At 40.7% G+C, this 20,886-nt stretch overlaps 1 protein-coding gene across 1 annotated transcript in view; it reads right to left on the bottom strand.

Moving 5' to 3' along the window:
- bmp2k (BMP2 inducible kinase) overlaps positions 1 to 9,500 on the bottom strand; it is a 43,737-nt gene extending 34,237 nt beyond the window's left edge. The window contains exon 1 of the mRNA XM_037531594.1: positions 8,509 to 9,500. Coding sequence (XP_037387491.1) covers positions 8,509 to 8,659 — 151 coding nt within the window. The 5' untranslated portion in view covers positions 8,660 to 9,500. The remainder of the gene's footprint in view (positions 1 to 8,508) is intronic.
- Between the last annotated feature and the right edge of the window lie 11,386 nt (positions 9,501 to 20,886).

Raw genomic sequence — 20,886 nt, 5'->3', positions numbered from 1 at the left:
ATAATAGCCAATTATGACTTTCAGATCCCTTGCTTTTCCTGGATTGTAGTGTGGCAAATTATATTCTTTGAAGTAGTACTACATATCCTGGCTTTATCAGATTCATCTTTCAGTATCATAAACAAACTTGACTAGAACATAATTTAACTTTTACTTTTTTCTTCCCACTCCATTTCACATCTGCTTCACACCATGAAGCTAAGCAATTAACTTTGGAAAACAGAAAAACACCAACCAATGACAAGGCACTGGGCTGGCTGATATAACGCTCACAAATATCTGCTAAAGAACACAGTTTAATCTGTTTCCCATGAATCCTCAAAAGTTACACCACAATGATGCTCACCAATTTATCTGCAGGATAGGCTGGCATGCTAAAAATAGAGTCCCGAATTCAAGAACTTTTGGTGTGCACTTGAGAGATTCTGCACTTGGCGATATCTCCCGACAGCACAGTGGGATGACTCGTCATTCTTCTGGAAATTTCCAAGCTTCAAACTACAGTTTGTTTGTTGGGAGAATTAGCCCTCAATATTTCTCAGAGGACTGATGTATATTTGAGAACACAGTGCATATACGCTGTATTTAGTCTCACTCACTGCATATCTCTCCTTGCAATTTTTTTTCCAAAGAGTGACATTTACTCACTTTTTTTAAGTTTAAAACTTTACAGTACACTGTGGTTACTTACAAATTGGATTATAACGTTACACATTTTAGCCTTTTGCACCAGTTTAGCAAAGCTGCTGCAGAATGCTTTCGTAACATTTTTCCTTGGTACTCAGCGTGCAACATTGTGATGTGAATTAAAAAGCTTTACTGAAAAAACTTCATAGATAGAACCGTCTGTAGGAGTTGCACTTTGCACACAGCATCCATGTTATAGCATAGTCATTTGGACCAAGAGATTTTCGCGTGAGTATAGAAGTCGTAGGCCGTACAAGATGGGTGACTCAAATGTGCAGTGGTTGCCACTAAAGAACAACATTTTTAGATGACATACTATATGCCTGGCTTGAGGGTCACACATTGATGAGGGTTCCCACTTCTTGATCGTGATCTGTATGTCAGTAGGGTTTACCCTTTTCTGTGTTTATCCTTTTAACACTATTAGGCTGCCAAAAGATCATGGTGTTTTGTTTACAGCCCTCAAATGTATACTGGAGACTATTTTTTTTCCTATTCTTAAATTTTAGATGTATTGCCATTTAAAACTTCATAGTTACAATGATGGGCTCAAAAGCTTGTCAGACATAGTTTCACTAACTAAAGGGTGTGGATTAGTGTGAATTAATAACATGCAGGGTCAGTCCATCCTGGAAGAAAACAATGGAGGACAAGACCAAAAGCACAGTACGACCCTAAGACACACTTCTGTCTATATGTCATCTGATCACCAAGATCCACTGTTTAGACAACAATTAATCTGTTATATTTATGTGAAATGTCACTTTGCATGTGCTTCACAAGCATTCACAATGTTACAACCAATTTGAAAAGACTGTCGAGATTTATGTGTTATGAAAACTTTCACCAGCAAAAATAAACACTTCTGCTCAAGTGCTTAGTAAAACAACAAAAAGCCTAGAGGGAATGCCTGCAGAGGACAACCAGGAAAAAGCTAATGTTACACATGATTAATATTCAGAAGGCCAGTCAATGAAAGAAGGGATTTTGATGGAGGGAAAAGAAAAAAAAAAAACACACAAAAAAAAAAAAAAAAAAGTAAATTGTCCACAGACTGATAAAGAAAAGGAGTAGGCTCAAATCTGATGCCCTCTGAAGAGTAAATAATGAGACTAACTGCTCAAATTGCCATACAGGAGGACTGTGACGTAATAAATGACAATGATGAGCATATGACATTTATATTTAATTTTTTTATTTTTTTAGATAGATTCATTCTTCTTTAAAGGTTGTTGTTCTTTAATGGTCTTCTTTACTCTGTGGCCAAGCAAGTCTAAGCTGCAGGTCAAAATTTAAAGTATATGTTACTTGAATATCAGGTCAGATATTTATAGATGGTTATAAAAAAAAAAGGAAGCAGAAGCCAAAAAACCCACAGTTTTCCATCTAAGTTACTTGAAAATATTTATTACAATATTAAGGCTAAAATGATCAACTATGTATAGTAAACCTACACACAATTAAACAATGACAACAAAATTATGCAGCCATAAAATAGCCATACAACTAATAAACTTTCCTTTCCCAGATTAAGAGCATTAAGGAAGATAAAACCACTTAAGAGAAGTGGAGAGTTGTTTGTTACAGAGAAAAGAGTCTGTAAACCAAACTTTCAGGAAAATCCAAAAAAAACCTTTGCAAATCAGAAGAAACATGAAGTGAAAGTCTGGGAGATTCCAGATACAGTTTCAAAGACAAGGCAAGCGCAGCGAGTTCATATCATAGTTCTGCACATAAAACTCCTGAGAGCACACTTCCTAAAATGCAGAACAATATTTCTGTTCTTCAGGGCTGAGCAAACATGGTCATGTTGCTAAGGACATGACTGATTAGCTCAAGTTCATTTTTTAATAGAGCTCGGGGTGTCAGCGGTGGTTAGCATCACAACCCCCTTGAGCATATGGTTAGCATCACTGAGGACCTCAACCATGGGAAGGTCATGTGAATGATCTGCAAGACCACATTCTATCCATCCAAGCTACAGACCAAGATAATAAAGTTACAAAATGCATTACTGCAGCTCAATCTGGGGAGGAAAAAAAAACGCTGGCCTATCAATAGCGATAAGCCGAATTAAACAAGTGATGCAGAGTTATGATGACACCATGTTTAAACTCTTCAAAGTAAATAAAATTCAGAGGGAGAGTGCAATACTTATGTCCTGGTTTGACTTATTTGGTCAAATAACTTGGTCATTACTACTACTTGGCTGCAAGCCTGACACAGGACATTAGAAGACAGATGTACTGCTTGAGCCAAGTGATGTGATGTTTATAGACCTACAGCAAGGGAAGCTACAGCGCTGATGAGTTCAGAACATCTGACAAAACGATGAAGATTGTCTGGAAGGGGAGACTGCTTGATATACAGGATATAATTTAACTCCTCCTTTTCTCTATTGTTCTTTCTTCTTTCCTTTTGGAAAGGAAATGTAAAAGCTGTCCACTCTGCCTAATGTGTGGCATATTATGAAGAATTCATGGAGATAAAACTGGACACAGGGCTCTAAGGTCACAAGTGTAGCTGTAGCAATCCTCCAAAACGGGCCAAGTTAAGACTGGGCTCAGCTAAAGAGGGGTCTCCAACAAGGCACATCTTAGTAGTTCTTTTATAAAGTTTGTGATGTATGTTTTTGGACAATTTTATCAAGTAATTATGTACATTCAAAATGTACACCTCAATAAGTTCTGCAGTGATATCTTCAAAACCCAGTACCATCTTTGAAGTGATAGAAGTGGCCTGCAAAATGATTTGCCTGTGTGTCGAAAGGAAAATGGGGAAAAAAATCCTGACTCACAGAAGTAAATTTCACCTCATCACGTTACACTCACTTGGAAAAAATTGCTTGATGTTATCTCGCAGAAATTTCCCTTCCCATCCCCTAGATGTATTCCGTCCAGACATAAAGTTGGCAATCAAGCTCTACAGTACACTGACTACCATACAAAAGTTTTACAAGGTACAAAGACACTTCTTCCTCCATTCACAGGCAGATCACCTGAAGTATTCAGTAAAGTATTCAGTAAAAAAACAAAAACATGTAAAATACATTCAAACCTAATTTTTATCATGAGAATAGTGTTTTAGCAAATCTTTTTTTTCTGTATTTTACAGATATTATTTAAGACTTTGAGTGTCTGCTGACTATTTGAGTTTAACAAAGTGACCACTGTGAACACATTTTTCACAATTTGCAGTGGCAGTGTCCTATAACTACTGTCTCTGACTTCATATGTGCAGGGTACACCAACAAAGTAGGTGTTAAAACACCAGCAGCACTGCTGTGTCTGATCCACTTGTATCAGCGCAACACAAATCAACATGTCACCACCACGTCAGTGTCGCTGCAGTGCTCAGAATGATCCAATCCCCAAATACCACCTGCTCTGTGGTGGGAAGGGATCTTGCACACTGAGGAACAGGGTAAAAAGGGGAAGTAGGCAGAGAAAAAGATGGGACTACTGTCTGTGTGTTGCAAGGACAACATAGAAAATCCTGACTCACAGATGTAAATCTTACCTCATCACATTATATTCACTTGGAAACTGAATACAGTCTGTAGGACTACAAAGTGTGAGTGGAATTCATAAAATGGACTAAGTGTGCAGACACAAGGTAGTTGTAAGCAGCAAAATAAGTATAAGGCAAGGTAAAGTACAAATGAACCTGGTAATAGAGTATACACACACACACACACACACACACACACACACACACACACCTTCTTAATGGTGCTGCATGAAGTGTATTTTGGAGAATGAAGGCAATGAAGAAGGAGAATTACTTTCTTCGTCCTCTAAACACTAATGCCTTCCAAGCCGTATTCAGCATGTCACAAACTAGATTAGACAAAAGGTAATTAGGTCTGCTAGGTTAAATTGGCTATGCTGTGTTAGATACCCTGAGTACAAGTGTTTTGACAGAAAATCGCTTAAGGAAATTTTCTGAGCAAACACACAGCACAAGATGCCAACCTCTCTCCAACTAGCAGAGACTTGAATGACCCATTTTATCAAAGCAATATATGTACGTGTGTTTGTGTGTCCCTGCACAATAAAAATTCTTACAGTTGAGCCTAGATAATGCAGCAATCATATCATATCCATCATTCTGCCATTTTTCAAGCACCTGTAGCACTGATGTCAAGTCACAGTAGTCTAGTCAGATGGTAATGTAAACATCACAGGATCATATGAACTTATGACAGCAAGCCATAAAGTCAGGCTTATCTGACTACAATTGGAAATGATCAGTGAAGCAAATTCTACCAGGTTTGATAAGATGGAGGAAGATTGACTGCAGGTGATTAAGTCCTCAATTACTTGTATACACAAAAAGTAGAAATATGAACTCAGTGGTTTCCACTGGGCTGTTTGAGAAGTCAACAGAAGATTACAGCTGGGTATCACTTGTCAGGCACATGAAAACTTTCAAAGGCCTCTTTCCAATCCTAGAACATTTCGAAATCACATATCAGAAAAATCTTTTGAAGATTTTGAAGAGTAGAAGCAATTGGTCTGTTCATTCACTGTCTACAGATTGTTATATTACACTGTTTTATTATTGTATTGGGCTCTATCGCATCTTAAGTACACAGACAGTACAGGCTCCACAGAAAATAGCATTAACCTCTGACAGATGTTGCTTCCTGGGTTAATACAGTAAACCATATTTATCCAATTATTTCAGTTACGAAGGTGTATTACTTTTAATTATCTTTAATTCTGTTTAAGTTTACAGAGCACAGGACACAAGTTCAATTTAAAAACTAATCTACAATAATAAAAAGTGATGATAGTCCATATTAGATGCATAGCAAGTATTTATTCCATACTGGAATATGGCTACGCTCACAGAGAGCCTACCTAGTGTATTTTTTTTTATAAACTGGCATTTTCAGTCAGGCAAGATCACTTAGCTCTAAAGCAGTGACTCCTATCTTGTACAAGACCCTGAGTAATGCGCCAGGTGTGCAAACAGGACTCTGAACCAAATGTTGCTTTAAAATCCTCTTGCATAAGATACATGCTGAAAACAAACCCCAGATGGGCTGGGAAAGAAGATATTAAACTAAGAACGACTGCTCTGATCCACAAACGGTACAAGGAAGCACTGAAGTGTCAGATCACTGAAATATGCCGCTCACACAGACACACTTGTTCGCTCCTCACTCGGACACACAGCTCCTAGAGCAGAGCGGCCCGTTTGAAGCAAGATAAGGAAATCGGAGTGACTTTGAGCTCGTCTGCGTTGACATTCCTCCAGCACATGCTCAGTGAGCATGGAGACACCTCCACTCCAAGCCCATTCAAGGTCAGCTCAACAATGCTGCAATATCCTGCCTACTGCAGAGTTCGCCGCTGACCAAAATGGCCTACTACTTCATCACTTTGACAACAGAAAAGCACTGAGCACAAACGTGTTTGCCGGTGCACATCCCGAACCCACATACTAGGACAATTAAGCCAATCCTACTAGTGGAGGGACAGCCTACTACTGTATACAATCCCTATATGCATTGTGGCAACAATGCCATAATACCTTATGATAAGAAGCTAATATTTGTAAGAAAAAAGTTCAAACCACACTAATAAAAAACTCAAGGTCATGTGTGTTGCATATACTGTACCAAAATCTGCATTAACAAAAGGATGTAATCCTAAGGTTGTCATTATCTTAAGCTCAAAAGTACAGCTTGAATTCCTCAAAAGTCCTAATTACTTCATTACTTCACACTCAAACAGAGAGGCTCTGTGAGAGGTACTGTAGAGCAGACAAATGGGGGCAAACATTTCCCCCTCTCATCTACAGCCTCTCATCCAAATGCCATCCCACACTTTGCCAGCTCTCCCCCCTCATCTCTAATGAATTGGTTGAAATAATTTGTTCAGAATAACACAGAGGGGGCCGACAGTCATAAAGAGAGGCAAAAACAGTTAGGCTCAATGAGCAAACACAAAGGAAGTGACCTCCAACACGGGACTGCGTGCTGCATCGTACCAGCATTCTTTTATAGGATGCTAGAACAAGACAACAAAGAGGCTCACAATCCACCCATTCATCTCCAGTGTGGCATGCAGATAATGTAGATGTGCTTTTCCATCGCTGCCTTGGCAGGGCCACAGGGTCAAATTACCAGACTGTCCATTCACAATTAACAGCACTGACTGTTAAAGGTTACCGTAACTTGTTCAGCTTGCTGCTGGTCTGAATTGATTACCAGAGTCCTCCTGGCAGTTTCCATCTGCACTTAACATTTAAGTTGCACATATTGTTATTACATATTCACCCGATAGCAATTGTTTCAGCTGACAACAGCTATTTTTCACAGTTGTTAGCATTCACAATTTTGTGTAGTATGATAACTGACACTTAAGCCACTAAAAATGGTTCAGAACTACTGACAGTGTGCTAACCACTGACAAATCAATGACCAAAAACTAAACAGAAGTCAAAACAACAGTTCATGAATGCACCCAACACAGGTACTCCAGTACAGACACATCTAGTGACACGTCCGTTGTCAAGGCTGTACACGAAACAACTAAAACAAAACACTGACTGTCTGAGACATGATCCAGTCATGCCATGTTAGCCGGCACTGAACAAACCACAATCTAACAGACGTTTATCTCTAACTTCCCTCAAGCAAGTAAGTGCTGAAAGAGGGTAAGGAATAAGAAAAGGGTGCTCCTCAAGCTCTGTGCAAAATCCACAGTTGTTTGTGCAGTTGAACTTCTGCACTGGCAGCAATATTATGTCATTTTGTCTGGTCAGCAAGTTCCAAGCTGTAGAGGCCCATTTTGTGGAAACACATGCAAAATGAATCATGACATATTACTTCTAAGAGAGGAAAAGGCTGCTGCTTTTATTGCGCAAAACTCAAGTCCAGTTCAGAGCATTATCTAGATCTGAGTGAAAGATTTACCAAAACAAGAAAATCTCACACAGAGCATCTTGGACCCAGCAGGATAGCTGAGTGATCTCAAAGTTGTGTTTATCCCAACACTTTAACACACTCCCAACAGTTTAACTATTTAAAAGCTATGGTGAAAAGTCTGATTGAGAACATTATTTAAAAAAAAAAAAAAAAGTACAAGCTACTTTGCCAAGTCACCATATAAGCAACTCTTGCAAGTAAAAAAATGCAGGCACAAAAGATGGGTCAAACATCCTGTGACAAATCATTTTAACCAACTCTGCTTTGGTGTCAGGATCCTTCAGACACCCAAGCAAGTTTCATACTCTTTATTGTTAGGAATACGTTCATTTGGTTTCACCCGAAGCCTTGCGGAAAGGGGGCCAACAAAAAGGCATCTTTGGAGTCTGCGATGACTATTCTTGGTGAACCCTTGCTCTTTCTACAAGCTGATGTGCTGAGGACTACATCAACAGGATGGCCACATACTGTTATGTCCAATGTCAAGGTTAGGGTTACTATAGCAGGATGCCGAAGTTTCTCAGTCTCAGTCTAGGTGACTCAGTCTAGGTGGTTCAAGTGGAAGAACGTTCTTGTTGCATATAACTGTGCACTTTAGGCTCATGTGAGCTGCAGTATCTTAACTTGCATTAGAGATAAGAGACTTACAGTTCCTTTTTTCCTAAGTAAGAAGGCTGAAAGGCTGCTACAGATAAGTTGTCAAACGGCTGTCAGGTGGGTACATTTGCATGGCCTGAGGCAAAACCACACAACCAACATGAGAGGCAGTCAAAAAGTAAGGCTTTCTGAACAATAAGCTTCTGTGATACGCCACTCATACCAAAGCTGAGCAGATAATGGAAGCAAATGGGTGACTTTTTTGTTGTTAGTGTTATAAATACCTTCAGCAATGAGCTCATCCACTGTGACTTGGTATCTTCCGATAGCAAACATCTTCCCAATGAAGTTGCTGCCTCCGGCTCCAGACCCCGACCCAGAGGAACCTCCGAGTCCGCCGCTTTCCGACTTCGGCATGCGCGAAAACTTCTTCATCCTAACTTCTATGTTTCTGCCTTCCCAAAAGTACAGAAGAGTTCAAATCTCAAAACACGACTGGAAAAAGTTCTAGCTGCTCATCTCCGCCCTCTCGCCCCGCATGCTCGGCTCGGCTGAGAGATCCAGCGGTCACTTCAGTACCATTGCGATCCCTCAGATTTCCTCGCTGCACCAGTTCCAGCCAAACCTCTGAGCTTCTAGCTACTTTTCTGACCCAACCGAGTGACCAGTTACGGCACTTATGAACTAATGTCGTTTACGCTACTGCTGATAGTTCCGACTGTACGCTTAGCTAGTAATGCTAGCCGCTAACGAAACTGAGGTATGAGTGTAGTAGACTGTTCGGCTAGCTAACCTGGCTAACAGCGCGAGCCCTGCTGCTGCTTCACTAACGGAAACACAGCCGAAAACCGCTGGACTCGTTTCTGTATTTCTCGCCGAAGCGAACAGTGGAGCTTGGAGAAGTGGGTGTGTTAGTTAGGCTTAAGCCTGAACTGTAAGCCACCAAACTCTCAGTGAGCGCCGAGGCGAGGCTGAAAGAAGAAAACACCTCCCCCGCGACTTCCCCTTTCACAGTTAGCCAGCTAGCAAGCGCGCTAAGCCGCCTCGCTCCTCCGTCCTCCTCTCGGGAGGGACGCCTCGTATCACGGAGACGTTACTCAGCCTATAGCTGGCGGTCGACTTTGAGGTGTGAATTCAATTAATGTTACTTCGACCATACCGCGCTCCCCCCGGTCCCGTGGCGCTTCCCTCCCGCCTCAGCCAAAAAAACTTCAAACTCTCGTGACTCTCCGTACAGAGAAGTGGGAGGTTTTTGTTGTTGCCCAACGCCTGTCTGATAGTGGTAGGAAGTTCGGTTCAGTTTAACGAGCCGGTTCTTTGAAGCTGATTCAGTTATTCATTTTCGTACGCAGGGGACGGTCGAGTCAACTACTGTCTGCAACGAGGGCGTCGGAATCAGCTTCTTCTGCTCGATACTGAGCAAAGGGTGGACACCAGTGCTTCTGTACTTGAGAAAAAGTAAAATATGCTATACTATCTACTTCTGTATGTACTTAAGTCAGGGAGCCTTAAACTGTAGACACTGTATAATAATAGTCCGTTCCAGTAGGAAGACCTGTGTGGCTGTAGAGACGAACAGCCGTTGTGTGTGTAAGTGCTGGGTCTCATTGTTCATCATGTATTATACAAAATCTGTCATATCTCGGAGCACTTTTATGTTTACGTACTTTACATTTAAAAGCAAGCAGTTTTGCACCTTTGCTCACGTTTAATGTTATTGCTACACCATGGGGTCTGGATTTCACTACGCTGTATGTCCTGTACATATAGTAGTATTGACAATAAAGCTGATTTGAATTGAAGTAAAAATACAGATAGAATATTTTTGCTCAAGCATTATTTTACTCACTTCTATGTTGACTTAAGTACAGAACTATTGTATAGTCCACCCCTCCAAATTAGCAGAAAAGGAGTTAAATCTATAACTCAGTGTACTTTTATGTTTACATAAAAGCTGAATACATTTAAAATGCAAGTTTGTTTACCCAAATAAAAGTCTAGATATCTCAGAGTAATGAGGAAGGTTCTAAGCATGACTATTGGTATTTAAAAATAATGACTTAGCATTCAAAATAATGAGATGTCATTTCAAAATAATTAGATCGCAAAACAGTGACGTAGCAATTCACTTAATTATGCAAAAAATAAGTAGGTGCTGGAGTTTTTATTCCGAGCGGCGGGAGTGGGGGCTTCTGTAATACAGAGTACTTTTACTCGAGTAACGTTAGAAGAGTCTTCCGCCTCACTAAACGGAGCGTTCGATTCGGTTAGGACTCGGTCCGACTGAACCGGTTCAAAAGAACGATTCACACACGAGTCCTTCATCGCAACTGTCTGACAACCTAACCCGCGTTTTGGCCGAGCCTTCCTATTGTAATGATTGGTGTGAGGAGCAAAGGCTTCCACCGCGCTCCGCTCTGATGGGATGCAGCGGCTGACCGTCTCCTTCCCCGGTTTGGCTGAGGCGGAGCGGGGGGCGTTTCCGTCTAACAACGAAGTGAATGAATTGATGAGGAATCAGCGCTGACCAACTTACAGAGGTCCGTTATTGCGACAGTCTACTATGCAGCTAAAATGTATGACTAATACTTCAAGTCAATAAAACAATAAATCACAACTATATTAACGATCGCTTAAAGCGCTTAATGATTTGTGCTGATTACATTCTGGTGTTTAATGTTAGTGTCCAGTAGTCAGTAAACCGAGCCCACCGCACGCTGTGATACGCCCACAGCTCTCTCCCTCTCCAAGTGGAAGCAGTTTAGTGTTCAAGAAACATTTCTGCAGAATCAGGTCACCGATTCCGGCTCTCTTGCCATAGATTACATAATATAGGGGAGATGATCACATGATCTTCATAAAAAGTCTGAGCAGACGTTCCTCTCCAGCTCAGCTCCCTTGAGAGGAGGGTCCTCACACGCTGCCGTTGTTTGTGCTGAATCCGAGGACACAGCGCCCTCTGTTGGGTGGTGATCACTCTAAAAGGTGTAGGATTTCCGGTTTGCCCTTTGGTGGCTTCCTTTAAGATTTTAACTGGCTTGCAAGATAACGAACTTTGAAGCTAACACATAACACGAAGGGGTGTTTTTCATTTTCTGGAAGGGGTCCAGATCTGGTAGCCCAAATCTGCTTATTAAAGACATATAGGATTTGTGGATTGCCTGTTAGCGGCCTTCTCTAAAGGAGGCCACTAATGCACAAACCAGAAATCCTATTGATTTTTAAGAAGATTTAGACAAGGCCTACAAAAATCCTCACTAGTTCCATAGATCATTATCCTGAAGTCCAAATAAAGTATTTAAGTCTAAATGACAAACCAGAAATCCTATAGATTGTAAGGAGATTTGAGCTGCACCCCAAAAAAGCCTAAGCTGGTTCAAAAGGTTTTAAGACCTTCTTTTGGGCTCCGAGAAGCTAGCACAGAAAACAAGATTTTTTTTATTATTATTCAGCTGGTGTTTATAGTCAATGCAAATGGGATATTATAATGCATTTTCTTTCCATATCATGACATGTTTTTGAATGAAACACAGCATTGGTGTCTTTGTGCAAATTGACTGTTTTTCTTGATGATAATATTGTTCCCTACCTGCTGGTGCATGGCGATGTCATCAAAAACCACAAGGTGGTTTTGGAGGTTGGGCAAAAGTATTTACATTTGGCAGACACTTTTGTTCAGAGCAACTTGCAGTTCACTCATGTTACAGAGGTAATTAATGTAGCGTTAGGAGTCTTGCCCATGGAGTCTTGTTGGCATAGCTTACTGTGTTTGACCAGACAGGGAACTGAATCCCAGTGTGCTACATGAATTGCTAAGTCATTACATTTCCATTGAAGATTATGGGTAAAACAAGGATTTTGTCTTTTGAACGATATCCTGAATCATGCTTTATATGACCAGAGACATTAACTATCAAGGTTAATAATAAATGTTGATTTCTGTTTCGGACAACTTCACAGAACTCATTGTGGGCTACATGGCCTTTGACAATTTACCCACCGTACAGTGGTGGTGAGAGCCAGATGACTGAGTTATAGTTGCTTGTACCCAATTACTGTAGCAAAATTACACATTTACCACACAAAATGTAGACTGCAGTTGGGAGTCTTGCATATATGGTGGTTTACAGCGCAATTGAGGTTAAGCAGTGAATGTTTCTGCAGACGGGATGAGAGCCGCCTGATAATAGCTACAGATATAGGTCGACGGGAAGGGAAGAGAAGTGAATGGAAGTGTGTGGTGATTGCATTGGGCCTAATGAGGATCCGCTGTGCCTGCAGGCAGTCTTCTACCTCAATACAAAGTGACTACTCTGACTCTGCTAAATCTACGGCACTCGTGTATTCATGACGAATATGAGGCTCTGTCCCCTTTTACCACTGAGGATCAACAGAGATGGCCTAACAGGGACACCATAAACATGAAAATTACTCTATTTACTTAATCACTACATATTGTTACATTAGACAGTATGCTTCACAAATTACAATGAGTTTCTAATTGAGAATCACTTATAATTACCACACATTTGCTTTAATTTGTGTTGAGCTGTTAAATTTAAATCACCATTTTTTTCAGAATTTCTACATAATTCTTTATTAGTAAAGATGTTCACGAAGAGGTCAGTGGCTTGATGTGAAATGCATCATTCTAGAAAACGTCCTGAGTCAGAACTCTTGGCAGCGGTGGTGATAGGAACCAGATGTCCAAAATGTTTAGTGCTTCTAAAGCTACATCACAGGAAGCTGTTACATGCAATGGTTATGAATATGTTGCTTGATGTCTGACACATCGATCATTTTACGAATGCTTTGAGATGAGATTTTGGCTTAAAATATATATATTTTTATAACTCATTCATAGCAGAAAAGATACATGCAGGGCACTCTAAGGCAAAATGGTACCCAGAGAAAATGTTTCTGCTTTACCTTTATCAGCATTACATATAAAAACTGGTTGTATTTGGAAGTTAGTAAAATAGCTGTGTTTGCATTGTACACATCAAAATCCCTACCATTTCAACTCAAACCACTCTGACTGTTTCACCACATGTACTTCTCAACAAATGAACTATTAAGAAATGTTGAATATTGAATATGGAGTTCCTCCATAAACCCAAACAAGCTTGCTTTTGTGGTTTATGGCACTGTCAAACCGTTAGCTATAGACATCATATATCATACAGCTGTAAACAGGTTTATAAAAATTCCATTGTTCCATCAATTGGTAATAAACCTCCATTCCTTGTTAGCTACATTAGCATCACACCTCCAAAACTAGACTGACTACAGTCCCCCCAAACTAACGCTTTAAAGGAAGAGGATATTTCAACCACCCATGACCTCACTGATTGAGTTGTACTCTTTTGTAAACACAATGTGGCTGATGTTCTACACACAGCTTATGCCAACATTTCATGTTTTCTAAAAACAAGAGAAATACAATGTCAGCAGTATGAGGAGGAGAGAGGAAGAGAAAGCAGATTATGGTTGGGATTAGAATCCACAGGCCAAGTAGGAGGTTTGTGTGGGCTGAGGAAGGAGCCTCTGGAGGAAAGATGAACAATGAGGCTAAGAGACTATTGCACTACATTACAAACACGTTTAGTGATTCTTCTTCCATTCAGAATGTTTCCATCAAAGCGAGCCAGCACTCCAAAAATTAGCCAAATTATTGCCTACATGGGGCTAAAAGAAAGACTAAAAAACATGGCTGTAGCACTATACTTTCTTGTTACCAGTGCACCAAAAGTATAAAACATAGCACAGCATAGTACACTGAAATGACCCAGTTTTGCTATGACACTCTGAATCAAGGGATGAAGACTCACTAATTTGGTAGAATGTAAATGGTCAGTGATGACAGCAGGCTGAACCACTGCACTGCACTGAAGCCACTGCAGCCAAACACACGTCAGTCATCACTGTAGGGAAAATTACTTAAAACAATAGTAGCTAACAGATCAATCCAAACTCATTCTTTCATAATCTATTCAACCTAACGAGCAGCTGTAGGGAATCATCTTACATTAGTTGCATCACAGTGGTTAAAAATGAATCTGCCACTATGATAATGTTAGCTCTTGCTATAGATATGATCTTTTGTATCAATCTGATAATTCATATGCATTCAAAATAAATCTAATTTGAAATTAATAACACACTCTAAACTGATGTATTTTCACACAAAAAAAGTTTCCCATGAGGTCTAATGGGATTTTTTCCAGCATTCTGCAAAGCTTGTCCAACCTCAAAACAGTACGCAGAGGGCAAAGGGTACGCCAGGACCAGGGTTTACATTGGTTTAGGCTGGTGGTCACCAAACGTCTTTCTGGAGGTCCACTTTCCTAAAGAGTTTTGTGCCAACCTCCATCTAACATGCTGCCCTTTATGGCATATTTTAATAGCTGCATACAATAAGCACAAATAAACAATGTCTTCTCAGCCTGAGACACAGGCAATGCTGGGGTTGATTCCAACTGTCCTTATGTGGACACCACTGACTTCTCCCATAGAGAGGGAGCAAGGCAGCTATCGGTGTGCTCCTCAGCGATCTGTGCTGTTTGCTGCTCTGCACAATCTGTGTGACTTTGAGAAGAGGAGCCCACCTAAGATGCACGGTGGTTCTCTTCCATCACGGTTTCCTCATAATTAAAAGTAGGTGGAATGCTGTTAGCTGCCTCTGTGACCAGATGTTCATTGCCCTGACCTCCTGGGTGGCCACTGATATGACCTTAATGATGAGCCCAGCATCCAGGCAGTGAAGTTCCTCCATGCTGGAGTTCCAACAGAGAGAAACCATGAGGATCTCGTTGCCAAGAGACTGCAGAAACTCAGCTCTCTCACCAAGCCCACTTGAATATTCTCAGTAAAAGACACAGCCAGTATATGTCAGGAGCCACCTGATGACTATGATTAGGGCTTTCCTCTACTACATCTGATGGAATTGAGGCTGGGACTAGAGGATTTTGCTTTACGATCTCAGGGCTTCTCTGCTGGGAGTCTGTGGTTGCATCGCAGCAAGAGGAAGTGCTCAGCTTTCTGGATGCTATCATTACCAGCAGTGCCTTAACTAACATCAAAATTTTAGCAAGGTCCTTTTTGCAGAAATGTGACCTACATCTCATAATGAATAAACTAACAGCTGAATATGAGCATCACGCCAGCCGGTTTTTTTCCAGGCATTGCTCCTTTTTACCCATCCATAACGTTCCTTCTTCATCCTGTCACTCTTCTGTAAACTGCTGTTACTCTTCCATAAACTGATTTGACTCTAGCTACCCTGGTTAGCTTTATTTATTTAATCATTTAACCATTCATTAATGTTTATTTTGAAAAAAATGCTGAAATATGTGCTGAAAGCTACACTAAATGAAGTGATAGTTTCTAATTGATTTAATTTACCTCTCTCTCTCTCTGTCCTCACTCATACGCTGTAAAAGACTGTCTCTACTAAAGCCCAGCTAATGGAAAAGGCAGCTACTCATACAGTTAATGAGACAAAACACAGTCTAATGTACCTGCTGATACATAAAGCTATACCATCACTATGCTAGTCAACAGAGAACTGTCTCATGCAGGCTGTAGCATGTTATGAGTAGGTAACACAGTACAACTTTAATTCCTCATCTAATCACTAATATTGCCGAGCCTGTAGCCAGGGGCGGCCCTTCCATTAGGCGATATAGGCAAATGCTAGGGGCGCCGTCTGTCCAGGGGGGCGCTCGCGTGCATGTTTTTTTTTTTTTTTTTAAACAAATGAACAATTAATAAATATGAAAACAAGCAAAGTCCACATAGTCATAACTTCATTGTTTAATAATATTAGTCAAATTAATAATTATAATAACACACAACACCCGCGCACCCCCTCCCGCCCCTTACTGTTTCTCTGTGAGGAAAAAGACAACGCCACAGAGTGAGTGACATCTCCCCGTAAAGATGTCTAAAAGACAGAAGTCCTCTGGTGCCCAGGGCAGAAAAAGGAGAAAAGAGGAGGAAGAAAGGTGGCAAAAAACAGAGGTAATATAATATGGTGAATTAACCATGTGCATGTTGTACAGTAAAAGTTCCCTTCAGAAAAATAGTTACTAGCTAGCAAGTGATCAGTTACCCCCCTTCCCCTAAACTCATTTAAAGACATTTGAAAAGACCCCCCCCCCCATTTTCACTAAATAAGCAGGTCTTAATCCTCGTTGATTAGAGACTCTCTACAATAAGCAGAAAGTTGTTCTCTGCACTACTTTATGTAAAATAGTTTTAAAATATTTTTTGTGCAACACCTTTATATTTATTTATTGTTATAGGGGGAGGAGAGGAGGAGTAACTAAATAATACGGCATGGCATGTAAAGCAGGAATAGAGGGAAGGGCACCAGCACACAACAGCGATGTTTACATCGAAACTTTTACTTCGCTTCCATTGGTAGCTGCACATAACAGGAGCACAGGAGCAGATATACATCGAGAAAAAAAACAATAACAACACATTCAATATGAAAACTAATAACTAATGAAGTCCTACCAGCCACAAAGGTGGACGGTGCCAAAGAAGTGAACAAAACAAAACAAATCTAACTCAATACAGCTACTACTGTCCCCACAACACAGCGGGTGGCACTCGCCCCTTACCTAGTGTGTCTAGACAGTTCGGCGACTATAATGCATGCAAATGTATAGGCGCGCCCAACTTGCCTGCCCAGACTTCATGCTGGAAAGGGTAAAAAGAAGCAAAGAAAGAAAAAGAGAGAAAGAGAGACGGAACACAAGAGACAGATGGTACTGACTACATTTTAGAAGGACGCTACAGCAGACTTGGGTTAACTGTCTCTGACACGCTGACCGCTCTCCTCCATAACCGGCCACAGGTGATCCTTTTATCCACCAGACCCACAGCACGAATCAGACCCTCTGATTGGTGGAGAGGAGAGAGCAGCACAGCCAAGCATCGGGGGTCCACAATTATCCGACACGCACCCAGCTGCACCTAATCTGGTTAAAGAGAAAAACAAACAAACAAACGTGCAACACTGGCACAGTTATATTTATAACTCGTTTACTTTTTATTTGTTTCTTTAATACTGATTTTACTGTTTTACTGTTTTTTTTTCGTTCTAAAATAAAAAACCTCAAAAGCATAAAGTTTTGCAATGTCTGTGTGGGTGTATAAACCCGATGACTGATGATGCAGGGGGCACCAACCAAAATCTCGCCTAGGGCACCACATTGGTCAGGGCCTGTAGCCTAAACTGAGCAGCTACTGAAACCAGACTAAATCAAGCGGAAATATTACAAGCAGTACAAAGAAAAACTGAAACATACGGTTTGCATTTTACAATAAGCTCATAAACTCCTCTTAGCTTGCTGTTTTACCACTGTTAACCTGTAGTCAAAATCTGGTACTCAGGGCTGTGTGTGTGTGTGTGTGTGTGTGTGTGTGTGGCGTCTCATACAGAGATAAACAGCTGCAGTTAAGTCTGCCCGAGTCACAGCTGTTCTGAGGTCAGCTGAGAACCAGTCACAGCTCATAGTTTAGCTTCGTCGCCTTTTCCCCACAATGAATCTAATAAAAGCCTTCAGAAACAGTAAGTAACTGCGGATAGTAACGGTTGCTAAGCAGTGATTGGAGGGCTGAGGGAAAATAAGGCGGAGCTAGTCAGATTTGATTGGCAGTAATACAGTGACAGCGCTCCCAGAAAACCAATCAGGTTTCATTATCGGGAAAATACGGCATAGTAAATATTCTGTTCCCCATTTAGGTAGATCTGTGACGCAGTGGCTGTAAGTAGACTGATATGTTATCATCTACACTTAATGTCATGAAAAGAGAAAAGTAAAAAAAATCTCCTGAAACTGGTTGGTGTAGTGTAGTGGGTAACACCTCTGCCTTCTACACTGTAGACTGGGGTTCAAACCCGTTTGGACAAGCCCCCTACACTATACCAATAAGAGTCCTTGGGCAAGACTCCTAACGCTTCCTTCGCCTACCTGTGTAAAATGATCAAATTGTAAGTGGATCTGGATAAGAGCGTCAGCCAAATGCTGTACATGTAAACTACAGAGCCTGGACCTCGGTGTCCTCATAGCTGGTTATGGCCATGAACCAGTGGTGAGCACAGAGGTTCTCCTGCCAAGGCCTTTGTAGCTGGATGCTCAACTCCACTGCTGCCCTCGTTAGGCAAAGCCAACAAGCCCAAAGCCTGTTCCTCCTCCCTGTCGTGGTTGGTGATCTGCTGTTTCCTGTGTGAGGTGTAAAAACACCAGCTGCCCAAGAGCACTAACTATCCAGAAAGTGCATGCAGGACAAGGGAACACTTTGTTTGCATTTAATTTGCAAATAAATTAGTAAAAACACTAAATAATTAACATCTGTTTCAGGGTATTTTTCTAACAGATTCAATCACCTGGGAAAAAAAAAAATTCCACATTTACCACAAGGTTTTAGCTGATTTGCTACATTGTCAGTACCTAACAAAGCCTACCACATACTCTAGAACTGCACCGCCTTTACAGCACAGTATGATGTGTAGACCCGTGACGAACATCCGTCCAAATGCACTGTAGTCTATAGTTTAGAAATGCTATGTCAAAATAACTCAGTCAAATCCAACTAAATCTTATGCCAGCATGAATTTGTGTCCCATTATTAAACTGGGTCCTGCCATTAAAAAGGCCCATTATATGCAGATGATATAGAATTTACTATTATATAGTATTTGATATAGAAAACGTTTGATGTACATCATCTATATTTATTGTGCCAGAAAAGTTTTTTTGGTAAAAACAACATAGATAATGTTTGTTAAGTTAAAGATCTGCTTTAAAAAAGCTAAACGATGAAGGATTCAGCGAATGCATTCAAGTGCTCTGCAAAGAGATCCCTCATGTTTGATGTTGAAACAGACAGGTCAAGGTGCTCTTGGTCACTCCAGCTCCTTCAAAAGCATTTCATTAATTCATCAAAGACATTTCCATAGTGAAAAAAATAGCAGCAGGTTTACTTCAACAACCGAAGACATCAAGGGATGAGATTCCCTTGCTTACCTTACTGAGATACAGCTGAGATTAACACACAGGTAGCACGCCTGGAGCTGTTTTGCATGCAGTGTTTGTGCTTTTCTACGCGAGGGCTGTCCCCATGGAGTCCTGAGAGGCTGCTGTTGATGTGAGTGGAGTGACAAGCAGTCAGTAGTTATCAAAAGTGTACAGAGCACTGAGTAGTTTCCATTCTTTTGTGGGTAATTGTGTTGCTCTTTTTTCATTAATTAGGCCCAGAATGATCCCCACTTTTAGTTGTCCATATGTGAGTCAAGGCTAATCACATTTTCACCAGGTTTCACGGTGACGTCTCTGGCAGACACAAGCATGTCTCACTTGACAAATATTCACATATTCAAGTTTTGCAAAGTTTTGTTGTTTAAGCTAGCTTTTAATTATAACCCATTAGGCCTTTTCCTTTATTATCTGCTATGAACTATTCAGCAACTACTACAAAACTATACTGTAGGTTATGTGGTTATAAGATTAAGGAGCTGATATACAGGCCATTGCATTATAAAGGGTTCATGCAGTTAATTAAAAAATGTAGGCTTATTTTAATTGTTGACAACGCAAAGTCACAGAGGGTTTGACATGAAATTGTGTATTGTAGAGAAACTTACAGACTCTGATTTCTTTACAGTAGTAGTGAGAGGAACCTGGGGCTGCAAGGTCAACAACACAAACATAGCTGGAGAGAACAGTTTGGGGAAGGTCCTTCTCTGTTCCAGCATGACTGAAACCAAGTGCTAAAAGCAAGGTCCATAAAGGAATGGCTGGGTGAGCTTGGTGTGAAAGAACTTGACTGGTCCACATAAAGCCCTGACCTGAACCCCATCAAACACCTTTGGGTTGAACTAGAATGGAGACTGCGAGTCAGACCTTCTCATCCAACCTCAGTGTCTGACCTCACAGATGCTTTTCTGCATATTGGGTAAAAAGTCCCTCAGACACTCTCCAAAATCTTGTAGAAAGCTTTCCAGAATAGTGGAAGCTGTTGTAGCTGCAAAAGCGGGACCAACTCCATATTATTGTCTATATATTTAGACTGGGATGTCTTAAAAGCTCCTGTGGGTGTGATGTGTAGAATGTGTGTATAAATGTGTGTAAATATGTCTCAGACATTTATTTGTAATTCCACGATCGAGGTACCATTTGTGATCCACCGATGTTGCATTCGCACATTCGCAACAACCTACGAGCATGTTTCAGACAAATAGCTTAAAACATTAATGAAACCTATCGACAGCACTGTCTCAGTTCACCTCAGCTACACTTTGTATTAATGTGTGAATACATCTCATGATTCAAACATCAGTTGTTATGAGTCCTCCATTACAGGTTATGACAATGTACATAGTAGATGTGTCCTTTTCGCTCAGTTCTGTTGCCTAAACAAACTCACCCCTATGAAAGTTCTGCAACATTGGAAAGAGTCAGCCTGGCTGTACTGTTGGTGAAAACTGTGGGAAACTGTATGAACTAGGCTGTATATAATATCAAACTATAAGAAAGAACTCACAATTACAGAATTCATTCCACAGAAATACAGCCAAGGCCTTGCCTACAGCAAATCTGACAAATTCACAGCAAACCAGTGTAAAACGAAAGGTAACAAAACTTCAC

This window comes from Pygocentrus nattereri, chromosome 20, assembly GCF_015220715.1.
Source record: "Pygocentrus nattereri isolate fPygNat1 chromosome 20, fPygNat1.pri, whole genome shotgun sequence".
NCBI classification, from domain to species: domain Eukaryota; kingdom Metazoa; phylum Chordata; class Actinopteri; order Characiformes; family Serrasalmidae; genus Pygocentrus; species Pygocentrus nattereri.
Note: the sequence above shows the minus strand (reverse complement) of the source record. Positions and strands in the feature narration are given on the sequence as shown.